Genomic DNA, 21,015 nt, shown 5'->3' with positions numbered 1-21,015 from the left:
GAGAATCCGTTTTATTTAGATAAGAGTAATTCTTCTGACTTGTTTTCCTTATTTAATATTGACTTGTTTAAAATGCTGTTGTTAATTCCTGATGCTCAATGCATCATCTTCTAAATTCTTCTTATTTTTTTTAAATTTAAGAGACTTGCATAATTGTGTAGGACTATTGTGGTTTTGTCATAAAGTATGATAAGAAGAAGTGGAAGGAATAATATTTTAAAAGCAGGGCTTAAAATAGCAGGGATAATTAATATTCAAAATTTTAATACCAGGTTCTAAGGCAATTTTCATGTTGAAGTAACATTTTCATTAACCTTAGTGTTTCCTCCATGAGTCTCTTAATCTGTTTTTTAATTGGATATCATTAATTGGACTTTTGGGTTGATTTGTAATGTAATATCCAAGAAGGATTATGGAGAGAAAGATCGACACATGCAGGTACATATTTTAATAATGTTTAAAATAGGCATGAACTGAATCTAAAGCTGCTATGAATAATGCTGGAGGTTTGAGTAAAGGAAGATCTACCTTGTCTTGCCATAGAGGTGCTTTCTTTAGCCGAGCAAAAAAAATTCCCCCAAGCCTGCTTGCTACACTGCATTGCTATGGCCTTCAAGACAGATGTGCTTGTCTATAGATGAAGGCCATTCCTCAGCTCTGTCGGCAAGAACTCTTTGACAGGACATGTGTATCTCTGATGCATTGCTTTCTTTCTGTTGGTGAGTGCTGGGAAATAAAGGATTGGAAATATCAATGGACAAATTAACCTTAATGGTATTCAAGGCTGAGACACTGCTGAACATAAGGTTTAGTTGTGCTTAACCTTTAAATGTTTTACCTATAAAATTCATCCAACCTCCCAGCATCCTCACAAGGACAGGTCTTTGCCTCCCCTCCTTGGAGGATCATACTTTCTCAAGGGAAAGGAAAGACTGGCATGCTAGAAGACAGATTGTTTTTTGGTAATTGGAGATAGGAGCAGGTGATGAGTTTAAAATACTTCGTTTGGAAACCCAACTTTGGAGATTTCTACTAAACCTTGTCTAATTTCATCAGAGAGGCAGACATGCAGCAGCCTTGACTGGATGGCCTTCTTCCATTTGCTCTGGTAAAGGCACTAGTGGAGAGGCCAAATGAAGGCCGAGGTGGGGAGGATGGGGAATTGGTAGCCTGAATAATCCCTCAGTTGGGTCCAGACAGGCATTAATGGAATTCAGCTCAATTGGGCCTTGGCAATTACCCCAAATGCATAATCAGTGATGACACCAGGACAGACTTATATATCCCTTACTCATATGAATTAAGAGCATGTGTATCTTTATGTAACCATATGTGTCCTTGTTCTCCAAAATACCTTCCATCTTACAGAGGCAGAGTCGTGTGTTTTAGATTATATATCTTTCCCATTTAATCCAGGTTGATCTGCTTTTTCTTCCTCCATAGCACCTTAAACATAATGGGTATTCAACATATGGCAGTTGAATTGAATCCAGAGGAAATTGAACAAATTAAAATGAAAATTTAAGTAAATTATTTTCTCTATTTAAAAACTTTTTTTGTTAATTCTTAAGTTGATAGTGGTGAATCCCTCTCATATTAACTAGAATAGCTATTTTACTTCTCCCAGTGAAACAACAGAATGTAGAGAAAAGAGTAGAGTGAAAAATTGAGTATGAGTTGGTGCTAGGAAAATATGATCTCATGAGTAAGTGAATCTTTGAGAGACAATATGGAAAAGAAGAAGAAAATTCACTTGACTACTTTAACACAGACAACATAGCAATGACTTAAGGAAGGTAGAGATTTACTTCCCCTCACAAATAGTCCATTGGTGGGTGGGCCAGGGATTGACAGCTCTGCACCAGGATCCTTCTGTTTTGTTACTTTCCCATGGGCTAAAGTGTCTTGTCCTCATCGGCATGGTTGGAACTGGTTAACTACCGTGACATTGGCATTCTGGTGTATGTAGGACAACCAGTTTCCTTTTAAGGATATGAACTTGAAGTGGTAATACGTCATTTCCATCATTTCCCCCTACATCCCATTGTCATGTGGGCACACCTAGGCTGGGAAAGGTAATATCTAGTTGGGTGGCCTTTGGATCCAGCCAAAATGCAAGGAGTTCTAATTACTGAAAGCAAGAAGGTGGTTCTAATCACTAAAAGGAAGAAGAGACAAATTGATATCACTGCTAAAGTCAGGATTTTGTTTACATATCAAGGACTCACCTAGTCAATAGAATTTATCTATGAACCTCTCATTTATTCATTCATTCATTCAGTACTTACAGAGCAAAGCACTGGGCATGTAGGCACCAGCAAAGCATAGTCCTTGTGCTTGAAGAGCCCACAGTCCAGGAGAGGAGACAGGCCCATACACGGGCAATTTTAAAGCAAGGTGGAAGTGCAGAAAGACAAGTACTGCATGATTCCACGTACTTGAGGTATCTAAAACCATCAAATTCATAAAATCAAAGACCAGGGCGGTGGTAACCAGGGGAGGACCAGGGGAGGGGGATGTGAGGAGTTAGCAACAGGCGTAAAGTTTCAATTACGTAAGATGACTAAGCTCTGGGATCTGCACTCCAGCATTGTACTCTGTTGTACACTAGAAAGTCGTTGTGAGGACACAGTTCATGTTAAGTGTTCTTACCACAATACAATAAAAATAAGTAAAAAATCAGGTACTAGTGAGGTTAAAGAGGGGGAGGGAGCAGGGAGGGTTTCTCTGTAGACAGGTGAAGGCGGCCAGGTGAGAAACAGGAGCATGTTGCGGAGGAGGCGGGCAGTGTGCGTGCCACAACCTGGAAGGTTAGGTAGGGACCCGACCGCAGAGGAGCTGTATGTCCTCTTAAGGGCCCAGGCCTTTCTCAGGGCCTCTCAGGGGGGCACTCCGGGCATTTGAGAACTATTTCTTTGAGATCCAGGACATTTAGCATCTCTGGCCCCAGCAGGAACCAACAGTCCGTTACTACAGGTACCACCAGTTGAAAGCGGCTGCTAGGGAGAGCCATGAGGGCCTCCGCATGTCAGCTCTGTATTTTAAAACCATCACTCCGGTGGCTGTGAGGAGGACAGCTGAACAGACCGGAGACTGGGGCAAGGAGCCTAATCCACGGTTCTTGGGAGCTGTCCAGGGTGATGCTGCTCAAAGTGGGGGTGCAGAGCTCTGCTGGTGCTTCGTCAAAGGCAGTGTGAGAGGCACCGGGCCAGGGGTGAGGGGTGGAGCTGGCTGGGGTGTTGGTGGGGGGGGGTGTGTGAGGCCAGAACCGGGGCAGTTGGGGTGAAGGGCTGAGAAGTCAGGACCGGTGCCCAGCTAGGGCTGAGGTGGGGTGGGGCGGGGCTGCCATCTGAGGCACAGGATGGGACTTGCAGGTTTGCAGGGTGCAAGATGACTTCAGGTTTCTATCCATGAAGTCTGAGGTGGAGGTGTCAGGTGCTGGAGGCTGGATATTTGTTTGCTTGAAACTCAGAACAGTTTGACCAGAAGGTGGTGGCTTTGGAATCAGGAACATACATAGGTAGTGGCTGAGAGCTTGAAAGTACTTCTTCCAGGGGAGCAGCGGGATCCTGGGGAAAACCAGGGTTTGGGGACTGGGCAGAGCAGAAGCCCTCTGGGGACGTAGGAGGAGTGTGTGAGACACAGAGAAGGTGCATTGTCTGATGTCAGGGAACCTGAAGGAATAGGCTTTCAAACAGTGATCAGTACTGTCCTGTTCCCTAGACCGGACTTGTAAGACAGGGTCTCAGAAATGTCCATTTCACTGGGCTGTCTTATGGGGATCCTGCCTGTGTACTTACCTCAGGAGGCGTCCTACTCAGAGCGCTTTGCTGTTGCTGGTGCTCTTGTTATTGTTATTTCTATTCTTAATTGTGGTTTAAAAAAAAAAAAAGCATGTAAAATTTGCCCTCAACCCTTTTTAAGTATAAGTACTGTAAAGCACATTCACATTGTGTAACCAATTTCCGGAACTTTTTGTCTTCCCAACTGAAACTGGATCCATACCCATTACACAACAACTCTACATTTCCCTTTTCCTCAGCCCTTGGTAACCACCCTCCTACTTTGTCTCTATGAATCTGACTACTCTATGTACCCCATGTAAGTGGCATCATATAGTATTTGTCTTTTTTTTTGAACTGGCTTATTTTACTTAGCGTAACATCCTCAAGGTTCATCCGTGTTGTAGCATGTGACAGGGTTTCCTTCCTTTTTATGGCTGAATGTTTATTATTGTTACTTTGACAGCCTTGGTCCGCCATGATGGACGGCAGGATGGCCGCCACTTTCATGGATGCTCCTTTGGTGTTCCACGTGGGCTCCCCTGCAGTGCCCTTTCTCCTCCAGGGCATCTGTCCTGCCTTCAGAATCCAAAGGGAGGCAAGACCTGCTCTGTACTTATATTTGTATCCCCCGAGGCACCTCGTGCAATGCTGCCCCCGGACAATATTAGAAACTGCATTTTTCACTGATAGATTTTTCTCAGCTTTTAAAACTTAGAAAGAAGTTCCATTTCGCTCAAGTATTTACCCTTTCTAGCACTTAATTTTATGCTTCTATTTTCAGTTTGCTTATACTTAATTTTTATTGTCCTTTCTGTTTACATCTTGCACGTTAGACGTGTTTAGGAGCTGTCTTAGATTGCCACTAGGTGGCAATATTGGTTTTACGTTTAAAGACAAGTAATTAAGCAACATCGTTAAGCAAACCCTTCTTTTCCAGCATTTAATTTCTGTGATAATAAATGGAGTCTAGACTAAAGCAATAAGGAAACTTCCCTTTAATTATAAGATAGTCTATTTTTCTTATTCTGAAGTTCTTTCCTAGGATGGAAGCCAACTGTGAATACTGAGGAAGTTATGACAAAACTTTAACACTTGGATTTAATTTGCACACAAGATCCACCGTTTTGGTAGTTGAAATGGTCAGAAAGATTTTAGAGTCTGCAACTATACTTGATACTGGTTCATTTTTTTCTCTTTATAGAGTCTTTTTTTTTGGTATACATGTGATTAAAAGTCAAATTTTAAAGATCCAAAGATAGTTGACAGCTAATACAGGGTTTGCAGACAATCCTTGGGGCAGTATTGGGATACCCTGACCTAGAACTACGTGAAAATAGAGGAGTAATGTTAAGTTCAGAGAATTAAATGCTGAGATGCACAAAACATGGGGGGGGGCCAAAGTCCCTTTGAGAGGCAGGTATGGCTCCCTACTTAAAATTTAACTAGAACTTGTTTTAAGGAATTGACATATCCTTGAGAAAGAATTGACAGCTCAATTATCAGCCATGGAAGTGGAGAAAGGGAGAATCTAAGGCAGAAGTTATCAGGGCATCCCCAGCACTGTGATGGGGAGCGTGCTTGCTTCTTCGAGGAGGGGTCAGTCCCATGGTTTGGCAGGTGTGTGCTGTACCTCTAATTGAACAGGATGTCTGGGGCCCTCATGTCACTTGGGAACTGAACCATGAAGTGTTCAGGTTGCAATTTGGGTTTTCCCTGTAGATTTGCCCACCATGAGCATTCACAAAAGTTGCTTGCCAAGGGATGAATCAACAGTAAGTTTTATCATTTGAGTATTTATCTGATAGCCCAAAATATCTATTCCTCCCACACTACCAGATGTCTAGAACTGCTGTTTATTTATTCATTACCCTTGTCAGGTTGCACTTGACTACAAAATCTGCCAAAAATTAAGGTGCAAAAATTTAATGGTTTCTGTGATTATGCATCTGCTTCTAGCTGTTCTCTTTGCTTTGGCAAGTCATTACCTGTGCCGGTTTTGCCGCAAAGTGCTAAAAAGCGGTCTTACTAAGAACACAAACATTTTTCGACCTTCTAAATGCAAATATAAAAACAGGAGCCTAAACTAACTTTCTGTCTGAAACTTAGTACTGTACCAGGAGTTGTGGCTGGAGTGGTGAAACTCTTTCCCTTGTTTCTAAAATAATTTGGGTCATTGTGAGTTGTCTTGTCCATCTCCAGATTTGAAGCTTATAAGGCACCTTATAACAGCTCTGTAGTTTGTAGTTATATGTTTCTTCTAATCAGTCAGCCAGCAGACTTTACCAAGTGCTCTTCTATGTGCAGAGTACCATTCTTGATTGCTGGGGAGTGAAGGGATAGAAAGATCCTCTAGCTCTTTGAATTACTGATGAGGTAGATGGTAACTGCTTCATGATAGAAATGACTATATCATTAGGTAGGTATTAGATGTCTGAGATAAGCATCTTAAAATATTTATCTAACAAATATTAATTGGACATCTGTGGTTATATGAGGTACTTATGAATGTAAAAGGACATCTCTAGGCAATACCCAGGGCCCTTTAGAACGACGGTGCACATCTGAAACCATGGAAGAAGTAGAGCAATATGTAAAAAGCACACGTTAATAGAGTGCCCACTGCACATGCGAAGCCTGAGAGGGTAAGGAAGACGGGAAAAATGAGCTGGAGGGCTGTCAGTCGAGAACATGGAAACCGGAACTAGAAGACAAAGACAAGTAGTCAGGAAGGGACGCCAGGTGGCAACTGGGATTTTGGGAGCAGTCTGGGCGACGAGTAAGGATGTGTTCGCAGTGGGCTATGTACTGGTCTTTTTAGGTTGGAACGGATGGAAAGTAAAATCAGTGAGGTCAGTGAGATGGGGGATGTGATTGATGAGTACGGGGTTTCTAAATGCAGATCTGTGGATATGAGAATACAGATTTTGAAGAAGTGCTATTTTTCTCCCTCAGTTTTTTTTTTTTTTCCCTGCATTACAGATGGAGGGGTAATGCGAAGTTACAAAGATTGGCTATTTAAAGAGGTGCACAAACAAAAGGCCACGTGGAGGTGAGGCTGACAGAAACCCGGAAGGAGAGTTTGGGCAACAATCTCTTAATTAATCAGACACTTGAGTGTGTGTTTTTTCGAATGCCTATGTGCATAGCATCGGTGTGTCAGTTATGATTTGATTTCTGTTTTTTGAACCTAAGAACATTCCTTCTTGAATGGATGTTTGTGTGGAAATACTTGTGTATGTTTTTTTTTGTTATCTGGAGTGGGAGCAAACTGCTCGGCCTCTGGTGAAGACACTATCAGAGTGTCTTGTCCTTATGTTGTTGGTGGAGAGGCCATCCTCTGAGTGTCGTCTTCTCCCGGATGGGACCTGGATCGAGTAACCAAGGGGAACTGAGGCTGCGATCATTTTTACCGTAGCTTCAGAAGTATGCGGTATTAACACGTGCCTAAAGTTACAGAAACCAGTATTCTCCAAAGGAATTTCAAAATAAGATTAAGCTGGAAACAATAAAGGAAAGATTATAAAAGCATCATGGTGGGTTTTTTTAGTAGGTTCTAGTAAAACAAAAATTCTGGCACCATTTTGAAGTGTGAGCTTCAACCAGAGTGCAGGGCAAGGGTCATGCTTGGTTGGGGAACAACTTTGAGTGAGGAAGTCAGCCCCTGTAGGAGTGAGTGTGTGTGTGTGTGGGGGGGGGCTGACTTCACAGTGGAGGCGGGACCTGAGACAAATACGGGCAGAAACAGACAAATTATGGTTCTGTTTTTAAGGCAACCTGCAAATACAGAAAAGCAAGTTCAGATGTGGGATATTCTTATAAGAGTTTTTGGGGGGACGGGAGGGAGGGCATGTTGCAGCTGTATACATTACATTTGGCGGATGTTGGATTACATTTTCTGCTTTGGGCCAAATGGAGCCGAACTACCTGCTTAGACACTTCCCCACTCTCCCCATCCCCAACTAAATAGCTTTTGAAAAGAACAGACACTTCCAATTTTATTGTCTTCTTTTGTGGTATGAACTTTATTTAAAACCTGGAAGAATCTCAACCTTAACAAATAAATGATATTTTTTCCCTGTTCACAGAAAGTTTTGTAAATCGCTATTTGCTGGAGGAGAGTTAGTCTACAGACTTTGGTTCATTAGTTTAAAAAAAAACCTTATTTCCATAAGATAAGCCAGAGCAAAACCTTTCATAGATCAGTGTGAAGAAGCTTTAGAAAAAAGATGGTTCTGTGTTTCCTGTTTTTAGAAATTTTTTTTTATTGTCAAGGAGACAGCATGAGGCACTTCACTGAAAGGTTAGCTTTGACAGTGTGTTGCTGACTATCACTAAATTTCTCTTTTTAGGTGAGAGCAGTTGGATGCTTACTTACTTCCTGAAGATTCATTTTTTGTAGTAACTGATAGGTGTTAAGACATCACATTAATTGTTTATTAAATCGGAGACTTGATTACATTGCTGTTGAGTAAGAATTTATTCATCCATCCATTCATTTAATAAATCCTTATTGAATATTTACTTTAAGCAAGGACCTGGGCAAGATTGGCCCAGGAGAAAACAGGACATTGAGACCCACATTGCTTCCGAGGTGGTTGCTCAGCAATAATGAGTTCATCCCACTGTGGAGAAGGCCATGTTGTGAGCATTTGTCTCTTTTTGGCTGCCTAGCATTTGAACCCCTTCCCTGTCCTGGAGAACTCTCTCTGAGTGAGTCTGGTGGGAGCTGGGGCTTGGCCCAGTAAGAACGCCAGAGGCCAGGCGCCGGGTCTCCCCGGGTTCAGGGGGAGGCAGCCTGTGATGGAGTGTGGCTAGTCAGATGTTGCCACTCAGTGTCAATCAGGACTGAGTCTGGAGCCGGGGGCCCACAGAAGCCATTCACTTTAGAGCTCATTCTTTTGGTAGTGACATCCGTACCCAGTGGCTAGAGGTGTACTGTGGGGACCAGCACATGCAGGTGTGCAGAGGAGGCAAGTGCTCCTTGGGGACGGGGTGCTAATGGTGGGTGATGCCCAGCAGGGTGGCCTCTTGCAGGTGAGTGGCGGTGCCCACCCTCCAGCAGGCTCATTCTAGTAGGGGACACACTGCACGTTGCTGCATGAAGCCACAGTGACGTCACACTCTGAGAACACAAGCAAGGAAGCACCCAGCCCTGCCCGGGAAGGTCAGTGAAGGCTTTGTTACGGCATTTGAACTGAGCCTTGAACAAATAGTGGACTTTGCCAGACTCCTGCCTGGAGCAACTCTGGGGACTCTCCTTGATGGAGGCAGTCATCGTGGGTCTCACTGGTTATTAGGGAAAGGGTGAATACAAGGAAGGTGAGCCGCTCTGTGAGCCAGCGTGTGAGCTTATGTTGAGAGAGGTGAGTTGCAGGGACTAGTGAGACATCTGATATATGGGGCCAGGGTCTGGAGCAGAGACAGAGTTGGAAACTATGGCAGTAATCACAGCTGACTTTTTAAAGATTTTATTCAGGGAGGGCGGGGAGAGGAAGGGAAGGAGGGAGCAGGGGGTGGAGCAGAGGGAGAGGGACAAGCAGACTCCACGCTGAGCACCAAGCCTGACCTAGGGCTCGATCTCAGGCCCCTGAGATCATGACCTGAGCCGAAACCAAGAGTCGGACGCTTAACTGAGCCACCCAGGTGCCCCCAGAGTGAGGATTCTGATGCAAGTATCTTGGCTCCAGAAATCGGATCCTTAAACACTGAACTGTTCTGCCTTTCATGAATGAGTGAATGATTAGTTAAAACAGATTTATATGAACTATAAAAATGTACTTAGTAATGCATTTCAAAGTAAATAGTTAATAAAAACAAATATTATAAATAATGAGGTAATAGCTTTCTCTTATTAGGAGAAGATAGTGATTAAGACAGGTATCTGGAAAAAATATATATATATTTTAAATATAGGCTCAGGTTCCTGGAAGATAACGTTATTATAGCAACACATGTAGTCTACTGGTTCATAAATGAATACTGGATTTTTAAAGACTAGTAAATCTCTCTGATACGTGTTCCAAACAGCATATCAGACATCTTTATCATCATCCTCATAAGATATACCTCCTTCTTATGGGAGATATTATAACAATAAACAGATGTTAATTTTCATCATAATTCATGTGTTGGTCTAAAAGCTCGGTTCAATGGCTAAGACGTATATAACAGTTGGAATTTGGAAATGCAGTGAACTGGAAACCGTCTTAAAAGAGGATTCAGTCTTTCAGAGCCACTGCCTCATCCTGAACAAATGTCTTGGCTTTTGCTTTCAAATTTAGTACTTGGTCTGAATGATGAGACTGAATTAGACCATAAACTCATGTACTGCTAGGTTTATACTTTGAAGTAAGGGTATGGGCAAGTTATAAGTATTGGGAAACAGTCCGTCGAGAAGGGAAAAGGCCAGTGGCATGAAGTTGAATTAGTTGAATTCTTTCCAGGCAGAGGCAGAAAGAGTCAAGTGATCCAAAACCAAATTTGCCTAATAATTAAAGTTATTTATGATATTTAAAATATTAATCTGTTTCCATCCATGTTCAAGTGTTGTCTCTTTCATTTATACTATTAAAATTTCTAGATATAAAATTTTCATGATTTTCCTTCCATATCAAGAACGACGGGCTATCTCCATTCGCAGAGCATCGTTAGAATGCTCAGCTGTGAAATCAAACCCCTTTGCCAAGTACAGGTGATGGATTTGTGGAAGAACCAGGGAACCAGTTAGAGTGTTGACTTTGAAGGTGGTTGTTGTTCATAATTGTTAAGTGGCCTTAAGTGTGAACATAGACTTGATACAATATGAGTTCAAAGGCAGGACTGACTGCATGTCCAGTAGGCTTTCTGACCTCAAAGTGCCTGTTAGGGGACCAGTAGATGCTGACGATGGAAGTAAAGATAGGGGGTTCAGCGAGATAAACAGAGTTGACATAAAAGTTTAGATGACTGTTCAACTTTTTCATTTTCTTTCCTTTTTCTGTCACTTGCCCACAGTAGGCCCTTTGTATTTTTAGCCCGTCTATGCTTGCCTCTGTTATGGCATTATCTCATTATTGATAGAATTTTGCCTTACCTTTTAGGTTTGAAATAGTAGTATTGTTGGGTGAATAGGATTTAAATTTAATTTAAATTGACAACAGACAGAGCTATATGCATGGGTGACTTTACTATAGCTTTTATTCCAAATGGCACTGTTGATATAACATTTTCTTATTTTCTTTCCCTTTGATATTTCATTTGAAAACTCTCTCAGTCGTCCATCCAATTACATATTTAAAAACTTGCATTGCATATAAAAGTGCTGTAAGCTGGGTATGGCAGCTGTAAGGAGGTCTAAATCTTGTGGTGGTGTTACTTGTAACATACAAATAGAGCATTAATTATTACAATTCCAAGTAGTAAAAACTGAGATAAGATCATGTAATAGAAAATTTTATTGTAACCTTTTAAATTACTGTATCTGAGAGGTGCTAATACGTATGAACATGTGCATGTGTATTCACATAGAATATATCTATGTATACATGTATATAAATACACATACACACACACAACTATATATGTGTATATATAAAAAACAAGAATAAAAGCTCTTGGGCTTTTTTGAGGATTAGCAGATGAAAATTTATTTATAATTGAAATGACCTTGGGTTAATCAAGAGTTCAGACCAGGTTTCTGAATGTCAGGGTAGGCATATTTTTGAGACCAAGGTATTCACACACCTTTGGAGACCGTTATAAACACAGCCCATTAGTTTTTGAAATGTTTCTATTTGGAGGTAGGCAGGTACAGAAAACTTGATTGCCATTTTTGTGTTCACTGACCAAAGCAGATATGAAACCAGGCATATGATTTAGTAAACAAAAAGGAATGGTGATAGGGATGATTATAATTCACTAGTAATGCATAGAGTTTATTTTTGACTAGAATTTCACTCCTTTGTGCTAAGACTTTGCCTTTTTACTTTTATTGTCATGACAGATTATTCATAAGCCTGACTTTGCATCCTTGCCGGGAAGGTGCCCTCACAGCCTTCCTGTGATACCTGCTGACATCACTATATACTTCCTGTAGCCTTCCTGTGATACCTGCTGACATCACTATATACTTCCTGTAGCCTTCCTGTGATACCTGCTGACATCACTATATACTTCCTGTAACCAGGAAGGATAGGACTTGTATGGAAGAAGAATTCTGAGGTGTATTCATTTTTCCTCAAGAAACTTTTAAAACTAAACTACCTTTTAGCTACATTAAAGGATTTTAAAAGCATAGATGTAATACTTTGGTCCTCTTGACACAAATATTTTCATTTTTCTGGTTCTTTTCCAGTCTCTGTTCATGTATGAATTTGTTTTACATATTTGGAATCATGTCTGTTTTCCCATTTAACATAAAGACAGTTCCATGGTTACAAAGTCTTCATTATTATACTTTCAATTGCTACACAATAGGTCATTCTTCTTCTTCTTCTTCTTCTTCTTTCTTCTTCTTTTTTTAAGTAGTCTCCATGCCCAGCACCCAGCATGGAGCCTAACGCAGGGCTTGAATTCGCAACCCTGAGATCAAGACCTGAGCTGAGATCAAGAGTCGGATGCTCAATGGACTGAGCCACCCAGGAGCCCCTACCTATTTTCTTATAAAACCTTTTAAAGTATTTGCTATGTTCTTTTCTAACTAGTTCATATTAGCATGCCATAATTATTTGAAAGTTTTATACAACTATTAATATTATTAGTTTTTTTCACACATGATTTTTGTTTTTACATAATCCCTCATGAATATACATGTATCTGTGTATATATATATATAAAATATATATATAGCCATTTCTTAAAAGTCAGTGAAAATTACTGCATAATTCATAATCAACAGCAGGAAAGCCCAAATTGTATTGAGTATACTGAGTAGCTGTTAATTCAGCCTTTCAGCTGTTTTTTTCTCTCTGTCATGTCATATTGCTAGTCTGATTTAACCTTTGATTACTATTACGGCATTTCATATTTATACATGAAAGTTAAAATAAATATTATATAAACTAAAGAAATGAGACTTTGATAGTTCCAAAGATTTATATTGAAAACCATTCTCCTGAAATAATGAACTTATATGAACTTAAAGGCTGGTATGGAATCTACATTAGTGTAGTAATAGTACAAATATTTAGGCACTCATTCTCAATGTCTTTTGTTTGCAACAGTTACCAAGAAATCGAATAAAACACAGAATATACTAAAGTTTGTTGGGAGGGTGGTATTCAAGCATATTATAATATATCTGACTTAGGGCTTGTAATAACATGAAATATATTGAATAGTGTTTTACTTCAAAGCTAACATTCATAGCCTTAAACATATTAATCTCTTTCTTTCTCTGTGTATATGTACGCATATTTATTTAACCATAGGTGTATCTTATTTCTGAATCTTAGTTCCTCCTATGTTTATAAATTTTCAAAGTCTATTATTACTCTCATTGTCTGAGTACCTAAAGGTTATATTTCTAGTATTTAGACCCCAAACTCTTTATTACCATGGTGTTTTAGTTTTTTAAGGGCACTTAAATTTTTTTCTTTTACATGAGATAAATTGGATATTATATACACCCTCTTGTTTAGCTGACGTATTTTATTTTCCGTCTGCTACCTGTGGTATGTATAGTGAAAGCTGTTTCTATGCCTCTCTGTTATCCCTGACTGCTTCTGGGCTTTTCCCTTCTGGTCACCTTTGCAAATCTGTAAATTTCAGGTCAGCTCCTGGTATCACTGAAGACCTTTCTTGGAGTCTTCAGCACTATTCCATGCGTAGGTGATAAAGAGGTTAAGTGGATTCAGCCAACATCTCTCATTTCTAATAACTCCTGAGGAGAAGAAAAAAGAGAGTAGAAGAGTAAAATGTCAGGTTTCCAAAAATACCTGCATTTAAAAATTGAGTCTTTTTTTTTTTTAAATTGGGATGATCATATTGTATTTTTATTTATTTCTCCTCTTTGATAATGTTTCTTTAGGAACTCCCCAGAGTCCTTCTTCTTCATCAGCTGTCTAAGCAGGAAGGTGCATGGACCATACTTCCATTGTTACCACAGTATGTTTAATTTGAAATGTGTAAATTTTGACATTTCTACCTGAACACTCCTATGCTCCCTACTTTTCTTAGTAAGAGTCAATAAGTAAAGTAAATTTGAACTCTGTTTTTTATGACTACTACATTACCCAACTTTCTTGATTCTTTTAATTATGAATGGCTTCTGTTTTTAAATATGTTGCTTTCTTAAATGCTAAAATGTTGATAGATTTGATACTTATATTTGGAAATTATCTACCTTCTGGACTGGTGTTGTTATGGAGAGAATTAACTTTAAGAACTCTAGCTGTTTTATAAACCATTAGTATCTGGCTTTCCCATAAGCTGAAACTATACATCGAAGAAAAATGTAGGGGAAAAATCTAGATTTCTTGCCATTTTATATGTCTTTCATTCATTTCTTTCTTATTAGTTTTAAACCTTATTATAAACTCATTTTATAGAAGTGATTACTATAACCTATTTCTCTTTGTCAGCTTTTCTGTAACATATAGCAGGAATTCATCATGGATTTTCTTCTGTGAAGAGGAGACAAGAATACAAATTCCAGAACTCTTAGAAACACTCAGAAGATATGACCCATCAAAGGTGAATACAATTTTAATACCGGTATTTATCTACTAGAGGATCTTAAAAGAAGATTTAATTTTGATTAAGAAGTTTTCTAAACTAATAAAAACACTTAATTTAAAATTAAAAAGAATGAAATAATAGTTGAATATCTAGAAGCAATGCTAAAATAATTCTTTTTGAGGTTTTTATAGCTTTTGGAGGGATAGAACTTATAATGAACCATTTTTAAATGACAAAATCTATTTATATGTGTGAGCAGTTTCAGAAAGTTAAAAAGCTATAACCCAGAGTTAAGAAATAAGTTTGAATTGCTTATTTCTCTTTGTCAACAATGACCACATATTATTTTAGATGAGAAGTATTTCTTGGTTGCCAACTCTATCAAGCACTATGATAGCAGGGGCTAGGACAGACAGACAAGGATCTTGATGACGTGGTTGATACACAGTGGCAGGAGAAAACAGACCATTAAGGAAACCATGAAAAGTGAAAGGTCTTATAGTAAGGGAAATAGAGGGTGCTGTCAGAAGCACTTGGCAGGGCATCATCAAACTTAATCTCTGAGGGTCAGAACGGGAGGTGACCTTTAATCTGAGTCCTGTAGGATGGGTAAGAGTTAATAGGAGAGAAAGAGAGTATTTTAAGCAGAGGGAACAAAATCTGAGAAGGTCTGGAAGTAAGAAGGGATGCTTCTTGTGTTAGAAATCTAATGCTAAAAAAAAAGTCCAGTGTTACTTTCTGTATCCTTATCTTTCATATTTTCAGATTTTATTTTGGGCAGATATAATATAGCAGTTGGATCTTGTTTATTTCTAAGTCCCTAGCACTGAGCAGAGTGTTTAACACTTAATACGTGGTCAATGAGTATTTGTGAATGATTGATTAACTCTGTAATGTCCGCTTTCCTGCTGGGCTACGTCGTGTCTCAGGAGGATGCCTTGGAGATATGTCGAGAGTAATCAGGCTGTTCATTTCTCTTGGAGAAGCCCGGGTTATACCCACATCACCACATGGAATCCTTTAAACTTAGAATAAGTAGAATTGGGCCCTTTCAGGTACCACTGGACACCTGGCCCACCCCTATTCTGGTCCCACTCCAGAACTAAATCATGTTTAATGAGAATGTGGGGAAGGACAGGTGGTTCTGGGTGCCTGCTTGGTTTATTGATGTGGACGAATAATGTTGGGCAACAGTGATCATCCTCAAACACTGAAAAGTTTGTTAGCTTAACAAAGCCAGTGGTTTCGATGTTCTTTAAAAACCGCAGGAGTCCATTATGATTTCTCTTTATGCTTTTGCTTTCTGGAAAGATACAGATATAATTGAATGAGAAGGTTTTTAGGTTAAAAAGAAAAATCCTTCAAAGGAGAGAAGAATTATAAATGTGTCTTATCCTGTCTTTTCAGATGATGCTAACCAGCATCTATATACTTTGGCCATGTTTTGTGTAAAACATTTGGTAGGCTGTTATGTTTCCTTTTGACTTGAGAAAAACTCCCAAATCCTTTTTAGAATGTAGGAGTTTTAATCTCCTCCTAGTGTTCATTTCACCTGGAGATTATTTTTCCATTATCCATAGCTTTAATTCTTTGCAGAAGATGGTGACTCACTGTGCTTTTTAATGAAAATTGGAATGATAAATTTAAAAGTTCAAAACAAGTTCATGAAAAGCAAGTACAGAACAGAGGTAAAATGAAATGTTTTCCCCCTCTTTTCTGAACTCAACCTTTAAAAAAAAATCTAGGATGCTTTATTTCTTTTGAAACTAGCATTAGGAAATAAAGATTACATAATGTTCAAGTTAGCTCAAACCAGTGTGCTTTTTTCCCCTGCCATTTGAAATTTTAGAAAAAAAGCAAAACTGGTTCTGATAGTGATACAAATAAACTATATTAAAATAATAATTATGTAGCGTGTTAGAGCATCAGTCGTTTTTTTTTTTTTTTTTGGATTCTGAGATGTTTTTCCCCTTCAATATCTTTCTGTCATTCTTATGCAAATTTACAGTTATACAATATTTTAAATGGAAAATTTAAATCTTTATTAAAGTAATTAATCTTTGTTAAATTGCCTTTCTAGGTGATTTCTGTAAGTTTCCATATCTTGCTGGAGTCTTTCTTTTTTTCCTACTGTATGCTTTTAATATGAGCGTGCATTTGCTGAAATGTCTTGATTTTTTTTTTTAATAGAAGTGAAGCACGGGTTCTGGTAAAGAGTAATTCTAAGATACTAATAGAACATTGTCTGAATTGTTATTTTACAGTTTATCTTGATTATAATTGTCTTTACTGTAAAACTATTAAGAAAATTGTTAAGCAGGATGGGGGAGTGCCTCTTTCCACAGATTCTGTATAAATTCTCCCTTAGTTTATATAGTAACCCCTCCCCCCCCAGTATTGGAAAACAATCTTATATACTCGGTCATAGCTGGACACTGCCATTAGGAGTTAAAACATAGAAACATGTTCTGCATAAAATTATGTTTGCAGCAGGAAATTGTAACAGTGAAGGATTAGTGAGAAAGGTACTGAAAATCTCCTGAATTACTTTATTTTCTTTAAACAAACTATATTGACATGGTACGTTAAATGTGATGATTTTTGTATTGGGTGATGTTTAGCAGTTTGAGAAAGTCCTATGTCATTGATTTTTTTTAAAAGATCTTGAATTTCTATCTTAAGCCAAAGCCATTTACCTTATAATTATCCCTCTTGCCAGTGATGATTTAAAATATCCATAAAATGTCAAGAAAATCGTGATGTAGCTGTATAAGCCAAGCACACAGTTATGTCAATGGGTTGCACATGTGTTGACCAAAACCAGGGCTCTGGGAGGTATTTGGGACACAAACACAAGCAGAAGAGATAATCTGGTGTCCCTCCTGTTTTTGTTTTCTGATAAGGAGCAGGGAGTGAGGTGGGGTTGGTTGGATAACAGAGAAAATATGCAAAACGTTTAGCATTTAGGGTGCTTGATTTAAATTAGTTTCTCTAACAGGGTGGTTGCCATTTGAAGCTCTCCTGGGCTTGCTCCATTCATTTAACAAAAACTAGTGAGCACTTATTACATGTTAGGTCTTCTGGTGGGGATATAGCAGTGAGCAAAATGGACGGTTTCCCTGCCAAGGAGGGGGATATTCTTGTGGCAGGGGAGATAGGCAAGGAGCAAAAATGCAAACAATGTGTCCGATGGTAGTAAGAGCTACGGAGAACAAGAAAGCAGAATGAGAGTGATAAGGGACAGATTGGGGGTGGGCTTACTATTCTATATAGGGGATCAGGTCACTTTTGAGCAGAGTATGAAGGAACCAAAGGAATGAGCCATATGCTCCCTGCTCCTGTACCAAACTCCCTACCGCATCCCCCCACTTGTCTAATCAGAACCTCAAATTCAACATATGCCAAACTGAGTTTTTAATGCCTCTCCCATCTTCAGTCTTCCTCATCTCAGAAATGGCATCATGGTCTATCCATTGGCTCATATAAAAAAACCTAAGGCTCGTGACTGATTCCTCCCTTTCCCTTAACTCTATGTTGGCATATCCCATTGAGACTACCCCCAAAATACATCTTCTTCCATCCTCTCTCCCTATTTAATACTGCCACTCTGGTCCAGGCTACCATCATCTCTTGCCTTGACAATTATTAGAGTCTCCTTGCTGGTCTCTTGGTTTCTACTCTTGCCATCCTAATAATCTAGCCTCTTGGTAATTCAGATCATACCACTCACCTGTTCAAAAACTGCCCCCACAGCTAAGATAGCTTCACTAGATTCAGCATTTTAGGTTGGCAGGGATTTTCTTCTATCACTGTAAAGATGTTCCATTGTCCTTTACATTCTGTTGTTTCCATTGAAAATTCAACTGTATGGGCGCCTGGGTGGCTCAGTTGGTTAAGCGACTGCCTTCGGCTCAGGTCATGATCCTGGAGTCCCGGGATCGAGTCCCACGTTGGGCTCCCTGCTCAGCGGGGGGTCTGCTTCTCCCTCTGACCCTCTTCCCTCTCTTGCTCTCTGTCTCTCATTCTCTCTCTCTCAAATAAATAAATAAAAAAATCTTAAAAAAAAAAAAAAAGAAAATTCAACTGTATGACTTGTTTTAGTTCCTTTAAGAGAAATGTGTACACACCCATCTCCCCTCAAGCTACTTTTAAGATTTTCTCAAACTTTGGTCTTTTCAACCAACATATGACTGTGTGGTTTCCTCAGTACTTTATTGGTGTTTATAGAGCTTCTTGAATCTGTGGTTTGATGACTTGTTAGTTTTAGAAGAATCTAAGCCTCTATTTCTTCAAATGTTGATTCAGTTCCATTCTCTTTCCCCTCCTGTTCTGGCTTTTCAATTTTATGTGTTTTAGACCTTCTCACTGTTTCTCATATTGCTTTTATTCTCTTTTTCTGTATTTTCTTCCTTTGTTTTCTTTTTTGTGCATCAAACTGGATGTTTTTTACTGACTTACTACCTTCCAGGTCACTAATCCTTCCTTCTCTTGTGTCTAATATCCTCTTGGATTCCGAACTTTGGTTATTGCATTGGTCAGTTTTAGAATTTCCACCTGACTTTTGTTTATTATTCTAGCTCTTTGGTAAAATTCTTCATCTTTTCATCTGTTTCCTTAAAGATATGAATAATACTTATTTCTTTTTTTATAACTGCAGCATTTGACTTATCTGTGCATCTCTTTCTATTTCTCATTTTTCTCTTTGTTTTTGCTCTGGTGCTGTTTCTTGGCATGCCTGGTAATTTTTCACTAAATGCCAGATATTTTATGTGAAAAATCAAAGAGGCTGTGGATGATATCCCTACATACAGGAGCATTTAATATTCTTCTGGGTTGTAGACGTTGTTTGGGTAGGTCTATTTACAGACCCCTTTCTCCCAGCAGACCCTGCACCTGGGCCTTGGGCTCCCCAACACCACTGCTGAAGCCTTCGGTCAGCACTTAGCCTCTCTACTGCTGCTTTCCACTTGGTTCTTGGTTCTTTTCTTGTTTTCTTTTTCTTTCCTTCTTTCTTTTTCCTTTTTTTTTCTTCAGTGTAGGAGTTGAAGGGAAATCATATGCAGAATTTGGGGCTCATTTTTCTGGATCCTCTTAAATCTCTACCTTCTGGGCAGCCTCAAGCTCCAACCCCTCTCTCAGGCCAGGAAGGCTGCAGAGTCCCATCTTCTCCAGCATTCATACTTGTTCTCAGCAGGAGAGCAGGTCTGATCCAGGCTATTCTGTTGTGGCCGGAAGTGGAAGTCTTCCACTGCACTTGGGGTAAAGTCTGCGTTGCTTTCCACTGGGTTGTCTCCTGCCTGTCTCTTTCATACCCTCTCCCCATACCTGGCATATTCTAGCACACTGGACTTCCTTTTTCATCAAATGTATCAAGGCTTGTTCTCACCTTGGGACTTTGTAGTAACAGCCTTGATGGCTCTTCCCTAGATTTGTGCATAGCTGGCCCCTTGGTATTATTTACTCTCACTTCAGTTATTAGCTCATGAGAGCTTTCTCTCTCTTTCCAGGGGAAGTCCCCAGGTGCTCTGTTTTATTTTCATCCTAGCACATTGCAGTCACCATCTGACCCTACTTTATTTACTTATTTTCTCTTTCCCCACTATTGTGTAAGCTGCGTTCCCACTTGGTGTGGAATAAATGTCAAATGTTAATTGATGATAATAATAAATGTTAATCGAGTGAGTGAATAAATGAATAAAATAGGCACTAATTCTGGAAAGAATTTTTCAGATTCTTCTTTGCAAACCTCAGTAGGGCATAAAGGAACGCAGTTTTCTTTGCCTTATTAGTATTTTGATACGGAATTTTCTGTAAAATACCACTTTTATGTGTTTATGGCATAATGATGACTAACATTTTGTTCATCCTGTTGATATACTAAATTATTCTCTTTGTAAAGATTATGCCATGTTCATTATCATAGAACATTAATTATGTTTTTATTAAAATTCTTTAGAAACTAATAATCTATGCTAATTCTCTGTCACCCAGAATATTTAATTAACTAGAATTAATGATATGACTTTGTTTTTGGTCTTATATGGCTTTTTAAGAAAGTGTCATTTATTTTTAGTTTTTATTTTTTTGGATGTACATTTGAAATACGTTTTACTTTTATTTTTTTTATTTAAATTCAGTTAATTAACATATAGTGTATTATTAGTTTCAGAGGTAGTGTTCAGTGATTCATCAGTTGTATATAATACCCAGTGCTCATTACATCATGTGCCCTCCTTAATGCCCATCACTCAGTTACCCCATCCCCTACCCCCTTCCCCTTCAGTAACCCTCAGTTTGTTTCCTAGAGTTAAGAGTCTCTTATGGTTTGTCTCCCTCTCTGATTTTGTCCTATTTTATTTTTCTCTTCCTTCCCCTTTGATCCTCTGTTTTGTTTCTTAAATTCCACATATGAATGAGATCATATGATAATTGTCTTTCTCTGATTGACTTATTTCACTTAGCATAAATACCCTCTAGTTCCGTCCAGGTTGTTGCAAATGGTAAAGAATTTCATTCTTTTTTTTGATGGCTGTGTAATGTTCCATTGTATATATATATATCCATTGTATATATA

General features: G+C 39.0%; 1 protein-coding gene across 2 annotated transcripts in view; it reads left to right on the top strand.

The window, feature by feature from the left end:
* B3GLCT (beta 3-glucosyltransferase) overlaps positions 1–21,015 on the top strand; it is a 118,300-nt gene that overhangs the window by 28,989 nt on the left and 68,296 nt on the right. For both annotated transcript variants that reach the window (XM_032403243.1, XM_032403242.1), the window contains exons 5-6: positions 13,792–13,868; positions 14,345–14,456. In XM_032403243.1, the coding sequence (XP_032259134.1) occupies positions 13,792–13,868; positions 14,345–14,456 (189 nt within the window). The remainder of the gene's footprint in view (positions 1–13,791; positions 13,869–14,344; positions 14,457–21,015) is intronic.

Source organism: Phoca vitulina, unplaced genomic scaffold (assembly GCF_004348235.1).
Source record: "Phoca vitulina isolate PV1807 unplaced genomic scaffold, GSC_HSeal_1.0 scaffold5, whole genome shotgun sequence".
In the NCBI taxonomy this organism is placed as follows: domain Eukaryota; kingdom Metazoa; phylum Chordata; class Mammalia; order Carnivora; family Phocidae; genus Phoca; species Phoca vitulina.
Note: the sequence above shows the minus strand (reverse complement) of the source record. Positions and strands in the feature narration are given on the sequence as shown.